The sequence below is a fragment of the Talpa occidentalis genome, unplaced genomic scaffold, assembly GCF_014898055.3.
Source record: "Talpa occidentalis isolate TD23 unplaced genomic scaffold, MPIMG_talOcc4v2.1 talOcc4.10, whole genome shotgun sequence".
In the NCBI taxonomy this organism is placed as follows: domain Eukaryota; kingdom Metazoa; phylum Chordata; class Mammalia; order Eulipotyphla; family Talpidae; genus Talpa; species Talpa occidentalis.
The window spans coordinates 85395729-85412166 of NW_023600993.1; the positions used below are offsets into that span (position 1 = coordinate 85395729).

The 16438-nt window shown below is 53.1% G+C and overlaps 2 protein-coding genes across 4 annotated transcripts; both read left to right on the forward strand.

The window, feature by feature from the left end:
- The first annotated feature begins 1453 nt into the window (after window positions 1–1453).
- On the forward strand, window positions 1454–8188 carry FAM83C (family with sequence similarity 83 member C). Its single transcript, XM_037496293.2, has 4 exons — window positions 1454–2063; window positions 4253–4420; window positions 4930–5054; window positions 5546–8188. Exons 1-4 carry the CDS (start codon window positions 1551–1553, stop codon window positions 6984–6986), a joined length of 2247 nt encoding a protein of 748 aa, XP_037352190.1. The 5' UTR covers window positions 1454–1550; the 3' UTR covers window positions 6987–8188.
- A 1421-nt stretch (window positions 8189–9609) lies between these two features.
- EIF6 (eukaryotic translation initiation factor 6) lies at window positions 9610–15618 on the forward strand. Of its 3 annotated transcripts, none has more exons than XM_037496314.2 (7): window positions 9610–9644; window positions 9853–9964; window positions 10096–10181; window positions 12444–12619; window positions 13108–13284; window positions 13490–13671; window positions 15312–15618. In XM_037496314.2, the coding sequence occupies exons 2-7, from the start codon at window positions 9858–9860 to the stop codon at window positions 15319–15321; spliced, it is 738 nt and encodes a 245-aa protein (XP_037352211.1). In that variant the 5' UTR covers window positions 9610–9644; window positions 9853–9857; the 3' UTR covers window positions 15322–15618. The 3 variants fall into 3 exon arrangements, with proteins under 3 accessions (XP_037352211.1, XP_054552834.1, XP_037352203.1); XM_054696859.1 differs by lacking the exon at window positions 9610–9644 and adding an exon at window positions 9687–9702; XM_037496306.2 differs by lacking the exon at window positions 9610–9644 and adding an exon at window positions 9747–9762.
- Window positions 15619–16438: the final 820 nt, after the last annotated feature.

A 16438-nucleotide genomic window follows, 5' to 3' on the forward strand; every position in this document is an offset into this window, starting at 1 on the left:
TTGGCCCCAGGGCCCAGCTCAATGCTGGAATCCCCTAAGTTCATCCCCCACCTCCACGCATATGCTAGGTCCCATGTAAGGCTCTGGACATAGAAGAACATGTGTGTGGTCTGGACATGATCACAGACCAGATAAACTACGTGCAATCATTGCTAAGCAGGGCAGTGAGTCCTAGTGATAGGTCTCCTGCTCCCATCCTCAATGGACCTTGTCCCTCCATAGAAAGGTGATGCCTCAAGCTGGCATCACCCTTGTTCACTCTTGTGACTACTAGCTGCCCCCCCAGCTACCATCTTATGACCGCCCCCCCCCCCACCACCACCCTTTTGCAGAGCAAAGTCTCTCACTCATGGTCTTGAGGACTCTACTACTTTCACCCTTATCGGGGGCAGAGCACAGAAACCTGTCTGCCCTATTTTTCTCCTGACTTTGCAGAGTGTCCCCCACCCACCCTCTGAAACCATCTAATATGCAGCCCCTGAGGAGGGGAGGAAGCTTGGGTCAGACCCACACCAAGCCAACAGTATCCCTGGATTGAGAGGATGTTGGAAGCGCAGCCATCTGGAATAGCTTTTCCAAGGGGTGGGCCTCAGCCTCTGGGCCCAGGAGTACCTGGGCACTTGTTAAGAAGGTGGGCTCCAGAAACCTAGCCAGGCCTCCTCGATCAGAATCTCTGGTGGGCAGAGCCTGGGCATGTGCATTTTAACACTTCCCAGTTATTCTGGGGGGCTAAGGTGAGAGCCATTGGTCCAGACCCTCGAAGGATGGGCTATGAGCTGGGGTGGGGTGTGGTGGGCAGTGTGAGTGCCACAGTTCTGGAGGTGGAGAGTGGCAGCGTCATTTTGGGAGCAGAGAGAGGTCTGGATGGGGGTCAGAGAGATATTGCTATCCTTGGCAATCTTGTCTCATGCTCCGTTCACCTCTTATTTAGGGCCAGTGTGCAAGGCTTGCAGTATCCATCATGGTATGTTTGGGCTTGTGGTCAGTCTCTGTTTATGTCAGTTTATGTGAGTTTGATTAAAATGTGTGGTCTGTGAGTATCAGCCTGTAATCTGTGCTTGTCTGTCAACTAAATCAGCCCGTCTACTTGGTGTTGACGTTTCTATGTCGAGTCATTCATCCACCCTGGTGTGTGCAGGCATGCATGCATGTGTGCGTGCACATGCACAATTGTGTGTTCCTGGGCAGGCCCATTATTCAACCTCCATGGGGACTCTGAGAAGTCAGGAGGGAACTTGCTTAGGCGCCTGGTGGGGAAGCCCAGTGAGAGGAGGGAGGTAGGAGTGTGTTCTGAGGACCTAACTCTGCTGCTTCCTGAGCGGGCGAGTCTCAACAGCAGGCAGACAGGTGAGGCTGACCCGACAGGTTCCTGAGGCCAGGGGCAATGAGGCGGAGCGTCACTCTGAATTAGGGTGGCAACGGATTGGGGCCCTGCCACACACTAGGGAGGTTAGCAGGAGGCAGTTCTGCTAAATCTTTTTCCTGCAGCAGCCAACCTGGGATGCAGGCATGGAGCCCGCTGGTGGGTGAGGGCAGCTAGGTGAGAAGGCATGTTTGCAGGCCTTGGTCCTGGGGGCCTGGGAGCCCAGGGAATGGCAGGGCCCCTGCGGGGCCGGGTGGAGGAGCTGAAGCGGCCGTGGTGGCGGGAGAGTTCACCACTGGTGCTGCAGCACAGCGAGGCGGCTAGACTGGCAGCCGATGCACTCCTGGAGCGGGGTGAGGCTGCTTACCTGCGGGTCATCTCTGAGGAGCGGGAGCTGCCCTTCCTGAGTGCCTTGGACATGGACTATATGACCAGCCATGTACGTGGAGGCCCTGAGTTGGGTGAGGGCCAGGGGCCAGAAACTTCAGGACCAGATCATCTCAGCCTGCTCTCTGAAGTCACCTCAGGGACTTACTTCCCCATGGCCTCGGACGTGGACCCCCCGGACCTGGACTTGGGCTGGCCGGAGGTTCCCCAGGCCACAGGCTTCAGCCCCACCCAGGCTGTGGTCCACTTTCAGCGGGACAAAGCCAAGAACATCAAAGACCTTCTGCGTTTCCTCTTCAGCCAGGCACGCACGGTAAGGGCTCATCTCTTCAGACATTCATTTCACAGACACGGAAAAGGAGGTCTGAGATGGGAAAGGGACCAGCCCAAGGTCAGTAGTTTAGGGTCAGTATTGGGACTAGAACCTCTGGTGTCTCTCAGATCACAAGCTCCCAGAAGGTGGGCGTGTTTTATTTACTTTGGTAACCCTTTGGCTCTCAGAGACATCGCCAATCAGTCAAAACCAGATGGGCCTCAGGGATCCACAAATGCCCTGGAAGTGCATGCAAAGTCATGCATACTGCAGCGAGGGAACCTCTCTGGCTGTTTCATGGAAGCCAGTCCATAGCATTCATCAGATTCTCAAAAAGGTTCATGACCCCAAACTAAAACCCTAAACTTGGGGAACATCTGAATCATCCCTCAACTCACAGAGGAGGAAACTGAGGCCAGGGAGGGGCTGGGACATGTTCAGGGAGGTCCAGTCAGTGACTAAAGCTCAGGGCTCAGGGGGAGAAAAAGGGGTCTTTGACTCAGGCCCTGAGCCCCAGGCAAGGCCCTGCCTCTTGGCCCATGTCCCCAGCTGCACCCCACGCATTACCTCCTGCATCTCAGGCTAGGCCTGAAGCAGGGGAGAGGGCATGGGCTTCAACATAGTTTTGAGGGCTCGCCTTGAAGCTCTCCTCTAAAAGAAGAGCAGAGGCTCTAGGAGCGGGGCTGGGGAGCGAGGGCTCAGGAGAAAGAAGCAGAGCAGGTAGGGGTGGTCAGTGCAGGGGAAGATTCTAGCCACAGACTAGCACAGCTTCACTCCTGGATCCCTGACCTCTGAGTCAGGAGGCAGGAGAGTGAATCAGATGACCCCAGGCGGGATTTGAGGTAGGGTTGGACTCAGTGCCCTGTCTGGGGGAGCAACCCGAAGGGATCCTGCTGCAGAGATCAGGAGCCAGGATGCTGGGATCCCACTGGTACCTCCAGAGCTTCCCTGCCAAGCCTGCCTGTGCCCCAGGCAGGGGAGGGCCAGGACTGATTGGCACTGGGAATGGGGTTATTAGTGAGGTGGCTCCTGTGGCTGACATCATCACCCCTGCCTCTTTCATCTTTCCTACATGTTGTCATTCCCCCCACCATCCCTAGTGGTGGTCTAGGTGCCTGCCTTGCCACCTCACCCCCTATCTAGACCTCTCATTTCTGGGCCAGGAGCCAGGCTTCCATCATTATAGGTTGTCACCCACTCTCAGAGTTACCTTGGGAGGTGCTTCCTTTCTCTGCAACCCAATGTCCTCCTTTGTTAAAGAGGCAGCAGGAAAAGAACATTTATTGAAGCTTCTGTTGTGTGTTGAATATTTTCACATTTAATTCCCCACAACTCTGAGATGTAGCTATCATTATCTCCATTTAACAGATGAGGAAATTGAGATTCTCAGAGCTGAAGCAACTTGCTCAAGGCATATCACTAGGAAGAAGCTGTGCAGGTTCAGTCCAGTTCGATCTGGCTCCAGAGCTAGAGGGATTTGCTCTGCTTCTCTCTTCTGAACAGAGGAGGTTCTCACAGCAGATACATGCAATGGGAAGGGACTTTTGGGAACTTGGTGGTGTCAGAAGGGTGGGTTCAGGGGTTCTCTGGGGCAGCCCATTATATGAGGGGTGGAGCACAAGCCTCAGCCCCTCAATTTAGCAGAAAACTTGGTTGTATTTGACATAGGTGCAAGTGAGGAAGATGGCAGAGTTGCACCTGCTTCTGCACCTTCACAGGCAGGTCTGACAAAGGGCACTAAATACTGCAGCTACTGATGGGTAGTTCTGACTCTTAAGAATGGAGACTGAGACTCACAGTCTGTAGGCAAGAAATAGGATAGCGCTAGAGGGGAGAGTGTGAGACCTAGACTGGGAATTGGTGTCTGTGTTCTGCCTCTGACTTCTTTCCCCTGTGGGCCTCAGTTTCCCCGTATGTTGAGTGGAGCTTTAAGCTAGTGCAGCTGATCCACAGACATCTTTGAGAATTTGTTCACAGATAAACACTGCCCTCAGAAAAACGCACACACAAACTTTTGTACAACTTCTGTGGGTCTAAGGCAACAGAACCTCCCTGTTTCCACACAGGGAGCTAAGTTAAGATGTCTAGGCTGGATGTTCTCACAGGCTCTAGTCTCCTCATTTTCATTTTCAAGCCTTGCTCCCTCACCCTCCCTTCCCCAGGGCTGAGCTTCCTGCTTCTCCCTGCAGGTGGTGGCTGTGGTGATGGATGTGTTCACTGACATGGATCTTCTGTGTGACCTCATGGAGGCTTCGAGCCGGCGTGGTGTCCCCGTCTACGTGCTCCTGGCCCAGGAGAGCCTGAGGCACTTCCTTGAGATGTGCTACAAGATGGACCTCAATGGGGGACACTTGCCGGTCAGCCAGGGGCAAGGGACAGTAACTGGGGAGAGTGGAGTCAGAGAGGATAGAAGAGTCAGTTGGGTGGTCAGTAGGCACTGGGGTCAGTGGGAGTGGGGCATCAGGTTCTCTTAGCTGTTTTGGGTTTAGAGACACCATGGAATTTATTTCTATTTTTTTAATTTATTTTTTAAAAGATTTATTAATGCATACAAGACTGGGGTGCAGACCAGAGTTGCGGGAGGTAATAGGATTCACCAGAGAGAGTGGGGAACAGAACAGGCAGATCTACTGAAACACACTGCTGAAGGGAACAGTGGGCGAGACAGGAGAGGGCTGCTGCGCCATGTGGGTAGCTCCCTGGCCGGCCAGGGGTTATTGAACTCGTGTTGCAGTGGCTGGCAATAGCTTGATAGCACTGTTTTTAACCCCTGCGCCACCAAGGAGGCCCCACCATGGGATTTAGACATGGCTTGAGCTCCATTCTCTCAGGGTCATCCCTCAACCTCCCTCCCTCCTTGGTCCAGAACATGCGAGTGCGGAGTACGTGTGGGGACACGTACTGTAGCAAGGCAGGCCGCCGCTTCACAGGGCAGGCCCTGGAGAAGTTCGTCATCATCGACTGTGAGCAGGTGGTGGCGGGAAGCTACAGGTAAGCCAGTGAAGTGGAGGGAGAGGGCCTGGGACTTGGTAGCCTTGAACTTTTCTTTATTCACCCATCCCTTCCATCACACACTGGGCAGCTGCCACGTATGAGGCATTGCACTGGACCCCAAGGACTCTGTGGGGAGGGAGAGTACCCCAGGCCAGGCCCTGGAGGAGCTCACACTGTAAAAGGATTACCTGAACGCCCATGACATAGAAAATAACTAGTGAACCTCAGAATTGGAGGGACTTTAGGGAATCTTTTCCTTGGTCCATTTTACAGATGGGGAAGTTGAGGCCTTGAGATGGGAAACAACATGCCCAAGTCTATTAAGCAGATCTGGGACTTGCAGGCTCTAGCGTCAGAGCTCTGCCCACTCTTTTAAATCCTGGTGGTGGGGGAGTGGATCTGGTTTTTTGGTCTGTCTCCCAGTTGTGATTCCTGCCTAGCCCCAGGTTCCTGCACTTTGCCTGATGACTCCATCCCTTTGCCTCTAGCTTCACCTGGCTTTGTAGCCAGGCCCACACTAGCATGGTGCTGCAGCTGAGGGGCCGCATCGTGGAAGACTTTGACCGGGAGTTCCGCTGTCTCTATGCTGAGTCACGGCCTGTGGAGGGCTTCTGTGGCGGTGAAGACTCCCTGTCTCCCCGGGCACCATGCCCTCCCCCAGTGGCCTTAGCCTTTGGGCCCAGAATCCCAAGCCCCACATCCTCATCGCCCTCCAGCACCAGCCTCAGCAGCATCAAGTGCTCACCTCTCACTGGCCGTTCCTCCTACCTCGCTCTGCCAGGAGGCGGTGGCTGTAGTGACACGGGTATAGGGTCCTCATCCCAGGGGCCTGTCCGCCGTGAAGCCAATGGCCAGCCTTCTCTGCAACGCCAGCTGTCAGACCCTAACCATGGCTCTCCAGCAGGGCCCTATAGGGCCAACCTGGGCAAGCTGGGGGCATCCCCATGGTCCCAGTCCTCCCCTGCCCTCAACCAGAATAATGCCAGCCCCTTGACCCTGGCAGTGGGGTCACCTCTGTTCTCTCGTTCTCGTCCCCTTCTCCCCTTCCCCCGGGGTGTCCCAGCCTTGTCCCGGCTTCCAGAGAATGGGCTCTCGGGAAGCCAGGAGCCTAGCCCCTCACGAGGCCGCTGGATACCTGGCACAGCCCTGGAGATGGTGGAGGAGAAGAAAGTGTCTCTGAGTCAGAGCCATGGCCAGCTGGATCTCCTCGTCCCCTTTCCCAGAGCCCGGGAAACAGGAGGCCCTGGTTCTGGAGTTAACCTCAACTTGGGCTCCCTTCGGCCTGGCGAGCAGGCCCTAGAGGACAGGAGGTTGTCCCCAAGTCAGAGATACAGCCAGCTGGATCTCCTGCCCCAGGCCCAGAATACCGGGGATGTCCCTGAGTCTGGTTCCTCCAGACCTGGTGATCAGACTCCAGAGGACAAAAGGCTGTCCCCAAACCACAGCCATGGCCAATTGGACCTCCTGGTACAGTACCCCAAGGCTGGGGGCTCCAGAGTGTCCCCCGAAGCCAACTCGTCAGCCAGACCTGGCAAGCAGGGCTCAGATGAGCGACGACAAACCCTGGGCCACAGCCAGCTGGACCTCATCACAAAGTTTGGCCCATTCCGTGGTGAGGGGCCAGGGCCCAATGGTTTCCCCAGACTAAGCCCTGCTCAAAAGGCTACAGTGAGCTCTGGGGATGAGAAGTGGCTGACCCTGGGCCACAGCAAGCTGGACCTCATCACCAAATATCATCAGTTGCAGGGCACCAGGCAGGGATCTGAGCCTGGGCTCCCTACAGGGCCCACAGGCAGCCATCGCAATGGCAGTAGCAATGGCCTGCTTGGAGATGAGAAACGGCTGACCCTGGGCCACAGCAAACTGGACCTCATCACTAAGTACAACAAGTCGAAGTTCAAGCTACTCCGAAGCCGCTTTGAGTCCTAGTCCTGTTCTCACAGGGATAAGTTCCTCCTGCATCCAGAGACTCTAGACTTGCTCAGGTCCTAGACTGTGGGGGTGGAAGCTCTGGCAGAGGGCTACATAAGAATGAGAGAGTGTTTAGAAGCCAGATAAGACACTCCTAGGCTCAGGATTCTTGTTCATACCCACACACATGCACACACATACATGCACGCATACCCACACAGGGAAATGAAACCCATAGTTACTGGGCACTTGCCATTTGGCACTCTGCTGGGGACTTCACACTGGCTACTTCTCATCTCTCAGCCTCACAGCATCCTACAGGAAAGACCTCAGTGAGTATATCCTAGGTATTATCTTCCCTCTCCTATAGATGTGGAAGTTAAGTGAGTGGTCAAGCACATGTAAGAGTTTGGAGGACTTGCTTGGAATCAGATCCAAATAAATGGCAGAGTAGAGGCTCAAACCTATATCTCTCTGACTCTTAAGACTGTATTTTTGCAGATATAACACACACTATCCAGCCAGAATCTATGTGTCTCCAAGTGCACAAAATACACACGGCACAGAGATGCCCCAAATGCCTGAACATATGTATCCACAACACACAGGATTCACACCTGCCAACTGCACACCCATACACACACACCATGGGTACACATAGGTCCATGTGATAAACCAAAACACTTGATTCTAATTATAGGTACTCAGTAAATGTCATTTGAAAAATGAACGGCTACATAAGATCTGTGCATTCAGTGTACACTGCAGACCCCGCAGGATCCAGACCATGAGTAGGCACACAACCACATACACACAGGCACAGACACGCCAACCAGTATCTTGAACCTATGATGTGAACCCAGCCTGGTGCTGGGCATGCTAAAGGGCTGAGTAATGACTCATATTCAGTGCCAGGGAGACAAAGATTCAATGCATAAACCACTGGGGAGCAGGATAGAGCTGTGTCTGATAAAGGGTAACCAGGGATGGAGGGTGGTAAGAGAACAAAGGCAGGGAGTCTTGGGGCAGTGGGGTGGTGAGGAAAGTTTCTTAGAGGAGGCAGCATTTGAGTCAGATCTTGAAGGATGGGAAGGATTTGGACAGATGGAGGAGTTAGAGGAATTCCTGGTAGAAGGAACCAGGGAAAGTCTGAGGGAGGATACCTGGTCCAGAGGGTGTGGATAGCCAGGAGCGTGAAAACACACACACACACACACACACACACACACACTTTGCTGAGTGTCCCTAAAATCACCAGACTGACAGGCTGTGGGACCTTTTCCTGAGTTCACCACCTTCCTGGGACAGTATACCTGATACAAATCAATAAAGCAGACATGCTATGACCCAGCAGCAGCCTGGTGTATTCTTTTTTTTTTTAAAGATTTATTTTATTTATACAAGCACTGGGCAGTCAGAAGCGCGGGAGGGTGAGAGGATTCACCAGAGCCAGAGCGGGGAGCAGAGCAGGCAGAAGGCAGGAGAGGTCTGCGCGCCATGCGGGACCCTCCTCCGGGGGCCGGGGAGCAGCCGGGGATCAGCCGTGGATCGAACCGGCGCTGCAGAGGCTGCGGGCAGCCTCACAACCCAGCGCTCAACCGCTGCGCCACCGGGGAGGCCCAGCCTGGTGTATTCTTAAGAAGGCAAGGTTGGGGGTAGAGGACGGTGCCCTTCACATTAATTATGGAGGGCTCCCAGGAGAAGAGTGGAAGACTGGGGGGCGGGGGGGGCGAGAGGGGGGAGGAGACAACAGACTTTTAAGTCCCCTCTGTCCTTACTGTCACATTCTGAAAGACCCTGGGGCTTCTGTGGATTCTACAAAATGTGGGCCATCCCGTCCACAAGGGCTGGTCCCTTGACCATCACCACCTCACCTGGGACAGGAGGTTACTGCTGCTGTGTGAATGGCCAGGCACATGTAAGAGGCACAAGTGGGCGCCTGTGAGCCCCCAGACCCGTGCCATCTCTGGACCCTCACATTCCAACCTCCACCTCAGACCCTGCTTCATCCATCCTCCCCTCTCTCCAATCCCTTCTTCGGTCAGGTGTCCTCGGCTTCTCTGGTGCCTCCTTCAGCCCCTGTGTGAACACCCTTGTGTTTCTGGGCCCATTCTCCACAGGTGCCCTCACCTCCCACCAGCGCACACCCACCCCGTTTCAGCCCCAACTCTCATTCCTCCGTCCTTCACTCTCCCCCGGGGTCCTGCTTGCACCTCTCAGCGGCAGGTCACCTTCCCCACATCTGCGCTTCCGCCTCAGGCTTCACTTCGGTCAGTACCTCCTCTCAGTGGCGCCTTTCTCATAGCTCACATCTAGGCGTCAGTTGATTTCAACTGAACAACTCCTGGATGGACGGACGGACGGACGGACAGAGCACGCCCGAGCGCGCTGGGGCGGGGCCGGGCGGGCCCGCCGGGAGGAGACGGCCCCCCGCGACGCCGGAGCCCTCCCCAGGCGGAGGGGGCGTGGCCGCCGGCGGGCCGGGTCGCCGGGCCCTCCCGGAAGTCTCCCGGGGCGGAGGCGGAAGCGGAAGTGTGCGGGGCGGGGAAGGTGCAGTTGCCGCCGCGTGTGGAGGTTGCGGTTGCTCTGTGATCTTGTGTGTGTGTGTGTGTGTGTGTGTGTCAGGGGTGGGGGGGTCAGTCCAGCTGTTGTCGCGCGTGGAGGCTGCGGTTACTGGTGAGCCTATGGGGAGGGGGAGGCCGGGGGTCGGCTCCGGGCGCCCGGGCCGTGACGGGTGGGGGCCGGAGGGTTCGGGGCGGGGGAGTCCGGAGCTGCCCAGTGGGCGGGACGCGAGGTCTGAGGGGCCAGGAGGGGCGGGGTGGCGGCGGGGCCTGAGGGGCTGAGAGGCTCGCCGGCCCTGAGCTCCGGGTCCCGCATCCCCCAGGCCTCATGGCGGTCCGAGCGTCGTTCGAGAACAACTGTGAGATCGGCTGCTTTGCCAAACTCACCAACACCTACTGCCTGGTGGCCATCGGAGGGTCGGAGAACTTTTACAGGTGCGGCGGGAGCCCCGGCGCCGCGGACAGTTTGGGGGGCGGGGGCCGGGAAGGTGCTGGGGTCGGGGACTCGGGCAGAGCGAGGGCGCCGGCCCCTCCGCCCGGTGACCACAGAGCTCATGTCCCTGCAGTGTGTTCGAGGGTGAGCTCGCCGACACCATCCCCGTGGTGCACGCATCCATCGCCGGCTGCCGCATCATCGGGCGCATGTGTGTGGGTAAGGCTGACGGGGGACGCGGAGGGAGGGACTGGAGTTGGACTGTCCCGTCTCACTCATACCCCTGGACCTGGCCGGAAGAACCCGGCGTTTCTAGGCTTTCACCCATTATCTGCGGTGACTACAGGATCTCCGAGGGCTGGCCTGGACCTTGTCTTCTTAAGTGTCAGCAGATCAAGGACGGTCTCTGGCGAGGTGTTTTGGATCGTAGTAATAACAAATGATATTAAGTGCTTTCACTTTTAGGCTTGTTCTCATTCCTTCCTCACGAAAACCCAGGGAGGTCGGAATTACTGGCCTAATTCGGTGGGAAAGCAGAAACTGGGAGTGCCTAAATGATTACCCAGATTCCACACCCAGTGTGAGGGAGGATTAACCTGTTTTCTCTCCTCTGCCACAGACTCTGGGCAAGTTTTTTCCTGTTTCTGAGCATCCATTCCTGCCTTTTAAAAATGCAAGGTTCTGTTCATCCCGATAAATTAATTCATTTAAATCTTCTTAAATTCCTTATACCACATCTCTGAGTGGCATCTCTCTCCTAATCCTTAATTTTCAGTACTGTTGGCTGTAGCCATTGGCCTTTTCTTTGAGCTGGGACTCTCTCCCTTTACTGCCATCCCTTTTTTGTTCAATTCATTTGGGTCATGTAGGAGTGGGTTTTTTTGTTTTTTTTTAAATCTTAAACCTGGTGATCTTGGCCTTTTTGAGTATTTTTGATATTTTTTTTAGCATTTTTAGAAGCATCTTGATTGTATGTTCTTGAACACTTCAAAACATTAATTACAGAATGGGGAATCACTTCCATTCACTGGTATAACATTGGTCTGTGGAGTATTTTCTTTTCAGGTGAATCACTCTAATTCCTAACCATGACCTTAGGAATGGAAGCAAATTCTGACATCATAAGGGAGAATGTAGCCTAGTTCTGGGTAGCTTTTTTTTTTTTTTTTTCTTTTTCCCCTTTTAAATGATGGGAGTAATTCAGAGTTAGCCATTATTATGAGAACATAATTATAGTTTGTTTATTCTTTTTTTTTTTAAAAAAAAATATTTATTTATTTATTTATACAAGCACTGGGTACAGTCAGAAGCGCAGGAGGGTGAGAGAATTCACCAGAGCCAGAGCGGGGACCAGAGCAGGCAGAGGACCAAAGTACACTGCTGAGGGGAGCAGCAGGCGGCAGGAGAGGTCTGTGCACCATGCGGGACCCTCCTCTGGTGGCCGGGGAACAGCCGGGGATCGAACCGGGGCTGTAGAGGCTGCGGGCAGCTTCGCAACCCAGCGCTCGACCGCTGCGGCACCAGGGAGGCCCAGTTTGTTTATTCTTGCTATTATATATTTCATGTAAGTAAACTACGGTGTATTAGTCATCTGTTCTATTGACAGTGGACAATGGGTGGTTTTGGTTTGGTCTGTTTGGTGCTGTGTTTTTTAGTGAACACATGTACATATTTCCCTTAAATATATAATAGCTAGGGGAGTAATGGATTGGTTATGGTGTATGTGAATATCCAATGTGATAGATGATCCCAGATTATTATTTGAAGTGTTTGACCAACTTACATTCCTGTCAGAGTATATGAGAATTTCAGTTGCTACGTAGCTTTATCAACCTTTAATTTTTTTTTTAAAGATTTATTTATTTATGAATACAAGAACTGGGGTGTAAGCCAGAGGTACGAGGGGGTGGGTGAGAGGATTCATCTGAGAGAGTGGGGAGCAGAACAGGCAGATCTACTGACATACACTGCTGAGGGGAGCAGCAGGCAAGGCAGGAGAGGTCTGCCGCGCTGTGTAGGTTAGCTCCCTGGCTAGCCGGTGATTGAACTCGCGCTGCAGTGGCTGGCGATAGCTTGATAGCACTGTCTTTAACCCCTGTGCCACCAGGGAGGCCCCTATCAACATTTGAAATTGATGTTCTTTTAAAAATTTTAGCTATTCTTGTAGATGTGTTGTGTTAGCTCAGTTTTTAAGTAGGAAAATACACAACTAATGACAAGAACCATTTCTGCTAGTTTTGCTCCCCCTTAGTTGATGATGGCAAAGTGGGCAAGGTATGTTGGGACAGACTCCTGTGCCACCTCTGGACTTGCCCAGTGGGATTCCCTCCTGAGTGTATGGATCCCCTAGGATGTGAAGTCAGCTTTCTCAGGGAAGCTAATTGGACTGGACTGTATCCTTACCTCTAGGACTCGGCAAACATCTTTGTATTCATGGTCCATCGTTGCCCCCCATCCCTCTGACAATTTGTCTCTCTCCAGGGAACAGACATGGTCTCCTTGTGCCCAACAATACCACTGACCAGGAGCTGCAACACATTCGCAACTGCCTCCCAGATTCAGTTCAGATCCGGCGGGTAGAAGAGCGACTTTCGGCCCTGGGAAATGTCACTACCTGCAATGACTATGTGGCCTTGATCCACCCAGACTTAGACAGGGTGAGGACCAGCCTAGTCAGTGGTTAGCCACTTTGCCTATCAGGCGGCACTTACGGGTTTATGTCTTATGGTTTCCCTTTTCAGGTACTCATTTGAGTATTGATAATTGGGGCCTCCCATGGTGTGGTCATTGTTAGAAAGAAGCTGGGGTGGGGAGGGTTAATCCCTTGGAATTGGGGAGATTCACTCATCTAGTCTTGCAGCCAGGTCCAGGAGAGATGACTGATAATTGAATTCTTAAATGTGTGTTAGTGGGAAGAGGCTGAGATGGAAACTAGTCCCTATTTATTCAGAGCGTGCATGGATTTTAGGGCCTCCATAGCTGGTTTTGCTCTCTTTTTTTTCTGAGTAAGGCTTTCCTATTCAACTACATAGCTGAGGGATAAGGGAGTCGGGAAGCCAAGCCCTCTGTGGTTCCAGGTATGGAGGGCCCCTGGTTCTTTGACCTACAAGTTGTAGGCCTTAAGCATGATACCTCTACCTGACAGGAGACAGAAGAAATCCTGGCTGATGTGCTCAAGGTGGAAGTCTTCAGACAGACAGTGGCTGATCAGGTGCTAGTAGGAAGCTACTGTGTCTTCAGCAATCAGGGAGGGCTGGTACATCCCAAGACTTCAATTGAAGACCAGGATGAGCTGTCCTCTCTTCTCCAGGTTCCCCTTGTGGTAAGCATTTCTGTCCTTGGATTTCTGTCTCCTGCTGAAGAAGACCCCTTTGGCCAGTGTTCAGGAATCTGCGTTAATACTTGCTAGGTTTTGGGCTTGGGATTAGAGGTCTGGAAGCAGAATTTGGGGGAGGGTCCTCCTCCGAATGGAGAGAGACTTTGGTTTAGTACTACAACCCATACTGAGCCCATCCATTCTTTGGCAGGCAGGCACTGTGAACCGAGGCAGCGAAGTGATTGCTGCTGGGATGGTGGTGAACGACTGGTGTGCCTTCTGTGGCCTGGACACAACCAGCACAGAGCTGTCAGTAGTAGAGAGTGTCTTCAAGCTGAATGAAGCCCAGCCTAGTACCATTGCTACCAGCATGCGGGATTCCCTCATTGACAGGTATCGCTTCTCTTTTCTGCCATTTGAATGGGAGGGGAAGGAGATGCCACTCTTGGAATGGGACCACACTATATTCAAACTAGTAGGCTCTCCCTGCCTGTGAGGGCATATTCACATACTACTAAGGAGTCACAGCAAGCATTTTTACCTGAGCATCTGTCTGCTCATCCTCATCTTTGAAGATAGAGCCCCGTATCCTCTCTGAGCAGACCTTCCCTCTGGTCTGTCTTATTTCATCACAGACCACATTGTTTTGCAGTTTGTACCTGCTATGTATCACTCTTTCCAGCCAGCAGCCCAGAGCCAGAAAAGAACTGTTTACTGAGGGAATGTGGGGAGGCTGTTCTCAGGAACAGCCTTACATGATCATGGGACTCGGTGGGGGATGGAGTGGGGGTTGCATTAAAGTCACAGTCATCTGAGTTTTTTGTGGATTAAAGAAAAAGTGGGTTATTAGACCCTAACTCTGGAGATCCTCAATGTTAGATTTGAGGATCTCTTCCTTTGGGTGCTGGACATTCACCCCTCCTCCACTGAGGACCCTTCTTAAGGCATGCCTTACCCAATTAGCACAGGAGTCTTTATCTTTTGTTTGAAGATAAAAACCCCAAAGTAGACACATCCAAGTAACAGACTCCTACTTCAGCAAAATATCCCTTCATTCATTTGCTTCATGTTCATTATTGATCCTTATGGACAAGGCTTTTGTGGGATTGTCAGGCAACTTATTCCTTCCTTTGTCCTGCCTCTGCAGGACTCACAGTTGTAGCAGGGTGGAGAAAATGTGACCACACAGAACTCTTAGCTACCTTCAAAAGAGAGAGCAAAGGGACTATATGTAGCTTGGGGAACTCCTGTGGGACTTCCTGTGGGATCAAGGAAGGTTTCCTAGAGGACTGATCACTTAGTCTGGGCTTCTGGGAATTAGTAGGTATTTGAATATGCAAAGATGGAGTGGGCACGCTCTTGTGACACACAGAGATGAGGATGGGTGAAGGATACAAAGAGGGTGTGTTCCAGTTTGTTGTAGACTCAGTCTATTTCAAGTTTGGACTTTGGCCTGTGCTTTTGACCTTTCGCTTATATTGGGAGGCTGTTAACATAAACCCAGTGTCACCCCTCAGGTAGTGATTCCCTACATTTGGAATAGGATCCAGCCACGTGTGGTTTTTAAATAAGTTTCTCTTGGGTGATTCTGATGGGACAGTTTGGGGGCCACAGTGGAAAAACTCTACTACCTGCACTAAAGAGCATTTGAAAGATTCTGAAAGGGAAAGTGCCACTGGGGGATTTGTGGTTTGGACACGTATTTTTCCCCTCGCTGAGCCCCCTTGTTCCTTTCTCTCGTCATTTGGACTTGACCAAGGAGGCTCTGGTTTATGATCAATGACAATTTGAATGAATTATGGGTTCATTACTTTCCCACCTGGGTGGAGAAGGAGTTAGTTTTTAGGCACTGAGAGTTTTAGATTAGATTGTGGCTCACGGCAGCAGTGACTCAGAGAAGGGGCTGGGTGTGGCTTTTTATGGCTGAACCTGGAACAAAGGTCCAGAGGCAGGGTGGAGGCAAGCTCCTTGAGAATGGAGGCTGAGGTGTGCTGTGTGACCCACCTACTGACAGTGCTCTTTTCTCTCTTCAGCCTCACCTGAGTCATCTTCGTCGCTGTTCATAGGCTTCTGCCTCTGGACTTTGGCTCTTGCTCTACGCGGTTTGTACTGGATGCTGGCTGGGAGATGGCAGAGAGCTCACTTGGACTCAGTGACTAGATTCCCAACCCTTTACCTGCACCCATCTCCTGGATCTAGTTGCTGCAAAAATCTGACACATACGCTGCCTTGTCAGGTCCTATGGCTCCTGGCTGAGAACTCTGCTGTCTTGTGCCACCCCATTAAAGGGCATCTGCCTCTGGCCATTCTGAATGTGTTATTTGGGGCTTCAGCCGCTCCCCCTCCGCCCCCCATCTTCCACGATTGTTCGAGGGGAAGGATGGATAGGACCCACACTTACACCTCAATTCCACAATCCCACTCTCCCCTCATCAGGAGGCTTCATCCCTGGGCAAGATGAGGAAGCACTCTGTAGTTTAATTTTTCTTTCCACCTGACTTCAGCCTCAAGACTTCTGGGCTTCAGAGGATGGGAATCTGCCTCAGCGATCCCCAGGGCACATGTGAGGGCCTTGTAAGGTTACTGGGGCACCCGACTACAGGGCAGCCTTGTCCTCTCTGACCCAAGGTGGATGGAATGTTTTGTTTTTTTTTTTTTAAATATTTATATACGCATACAAGAACCAGGGTACAGGCCAGAGGTGTGGGAGGATCCACCAGAGACAAAGTGGGGGACAGAACAGGCAGAATGACTGAAATACACTGCTGAGGGGAGCAGTGGGCGAGAGACCGGAGAGGGCTGCTGCGCCAGCTGGGATGGATCTTGTGCTGCAGAGGCTGCTGATTGCCTCGTAGGTTGCGTCTTAGACCCTTGCGCCACCAGGGAGGCCCCGATGGAGTTTTCTGGCCCACTTGTCAGGTGACCTGAGCAGCCTCTGACCAAATTGGGCGGCCCTTCTCCTTAGTAGCTTGGGGGTGGGCAGGGGTGCTGGAGGGGCTCGCTTACTGTGCGGGGCGGGGCTCCGGGGTTTGGGGGAAACTTTCCCGGTTGGTGGGTGGGGCCGGGTGGTCGGGCCCCGCCCCTGGAGCGCGGAGCTCCGGGCGGCGTGCCATGACGTCACGGCGCCGGCCCCGCCCAGGGTTCGCGTGCTGCGCGCGGA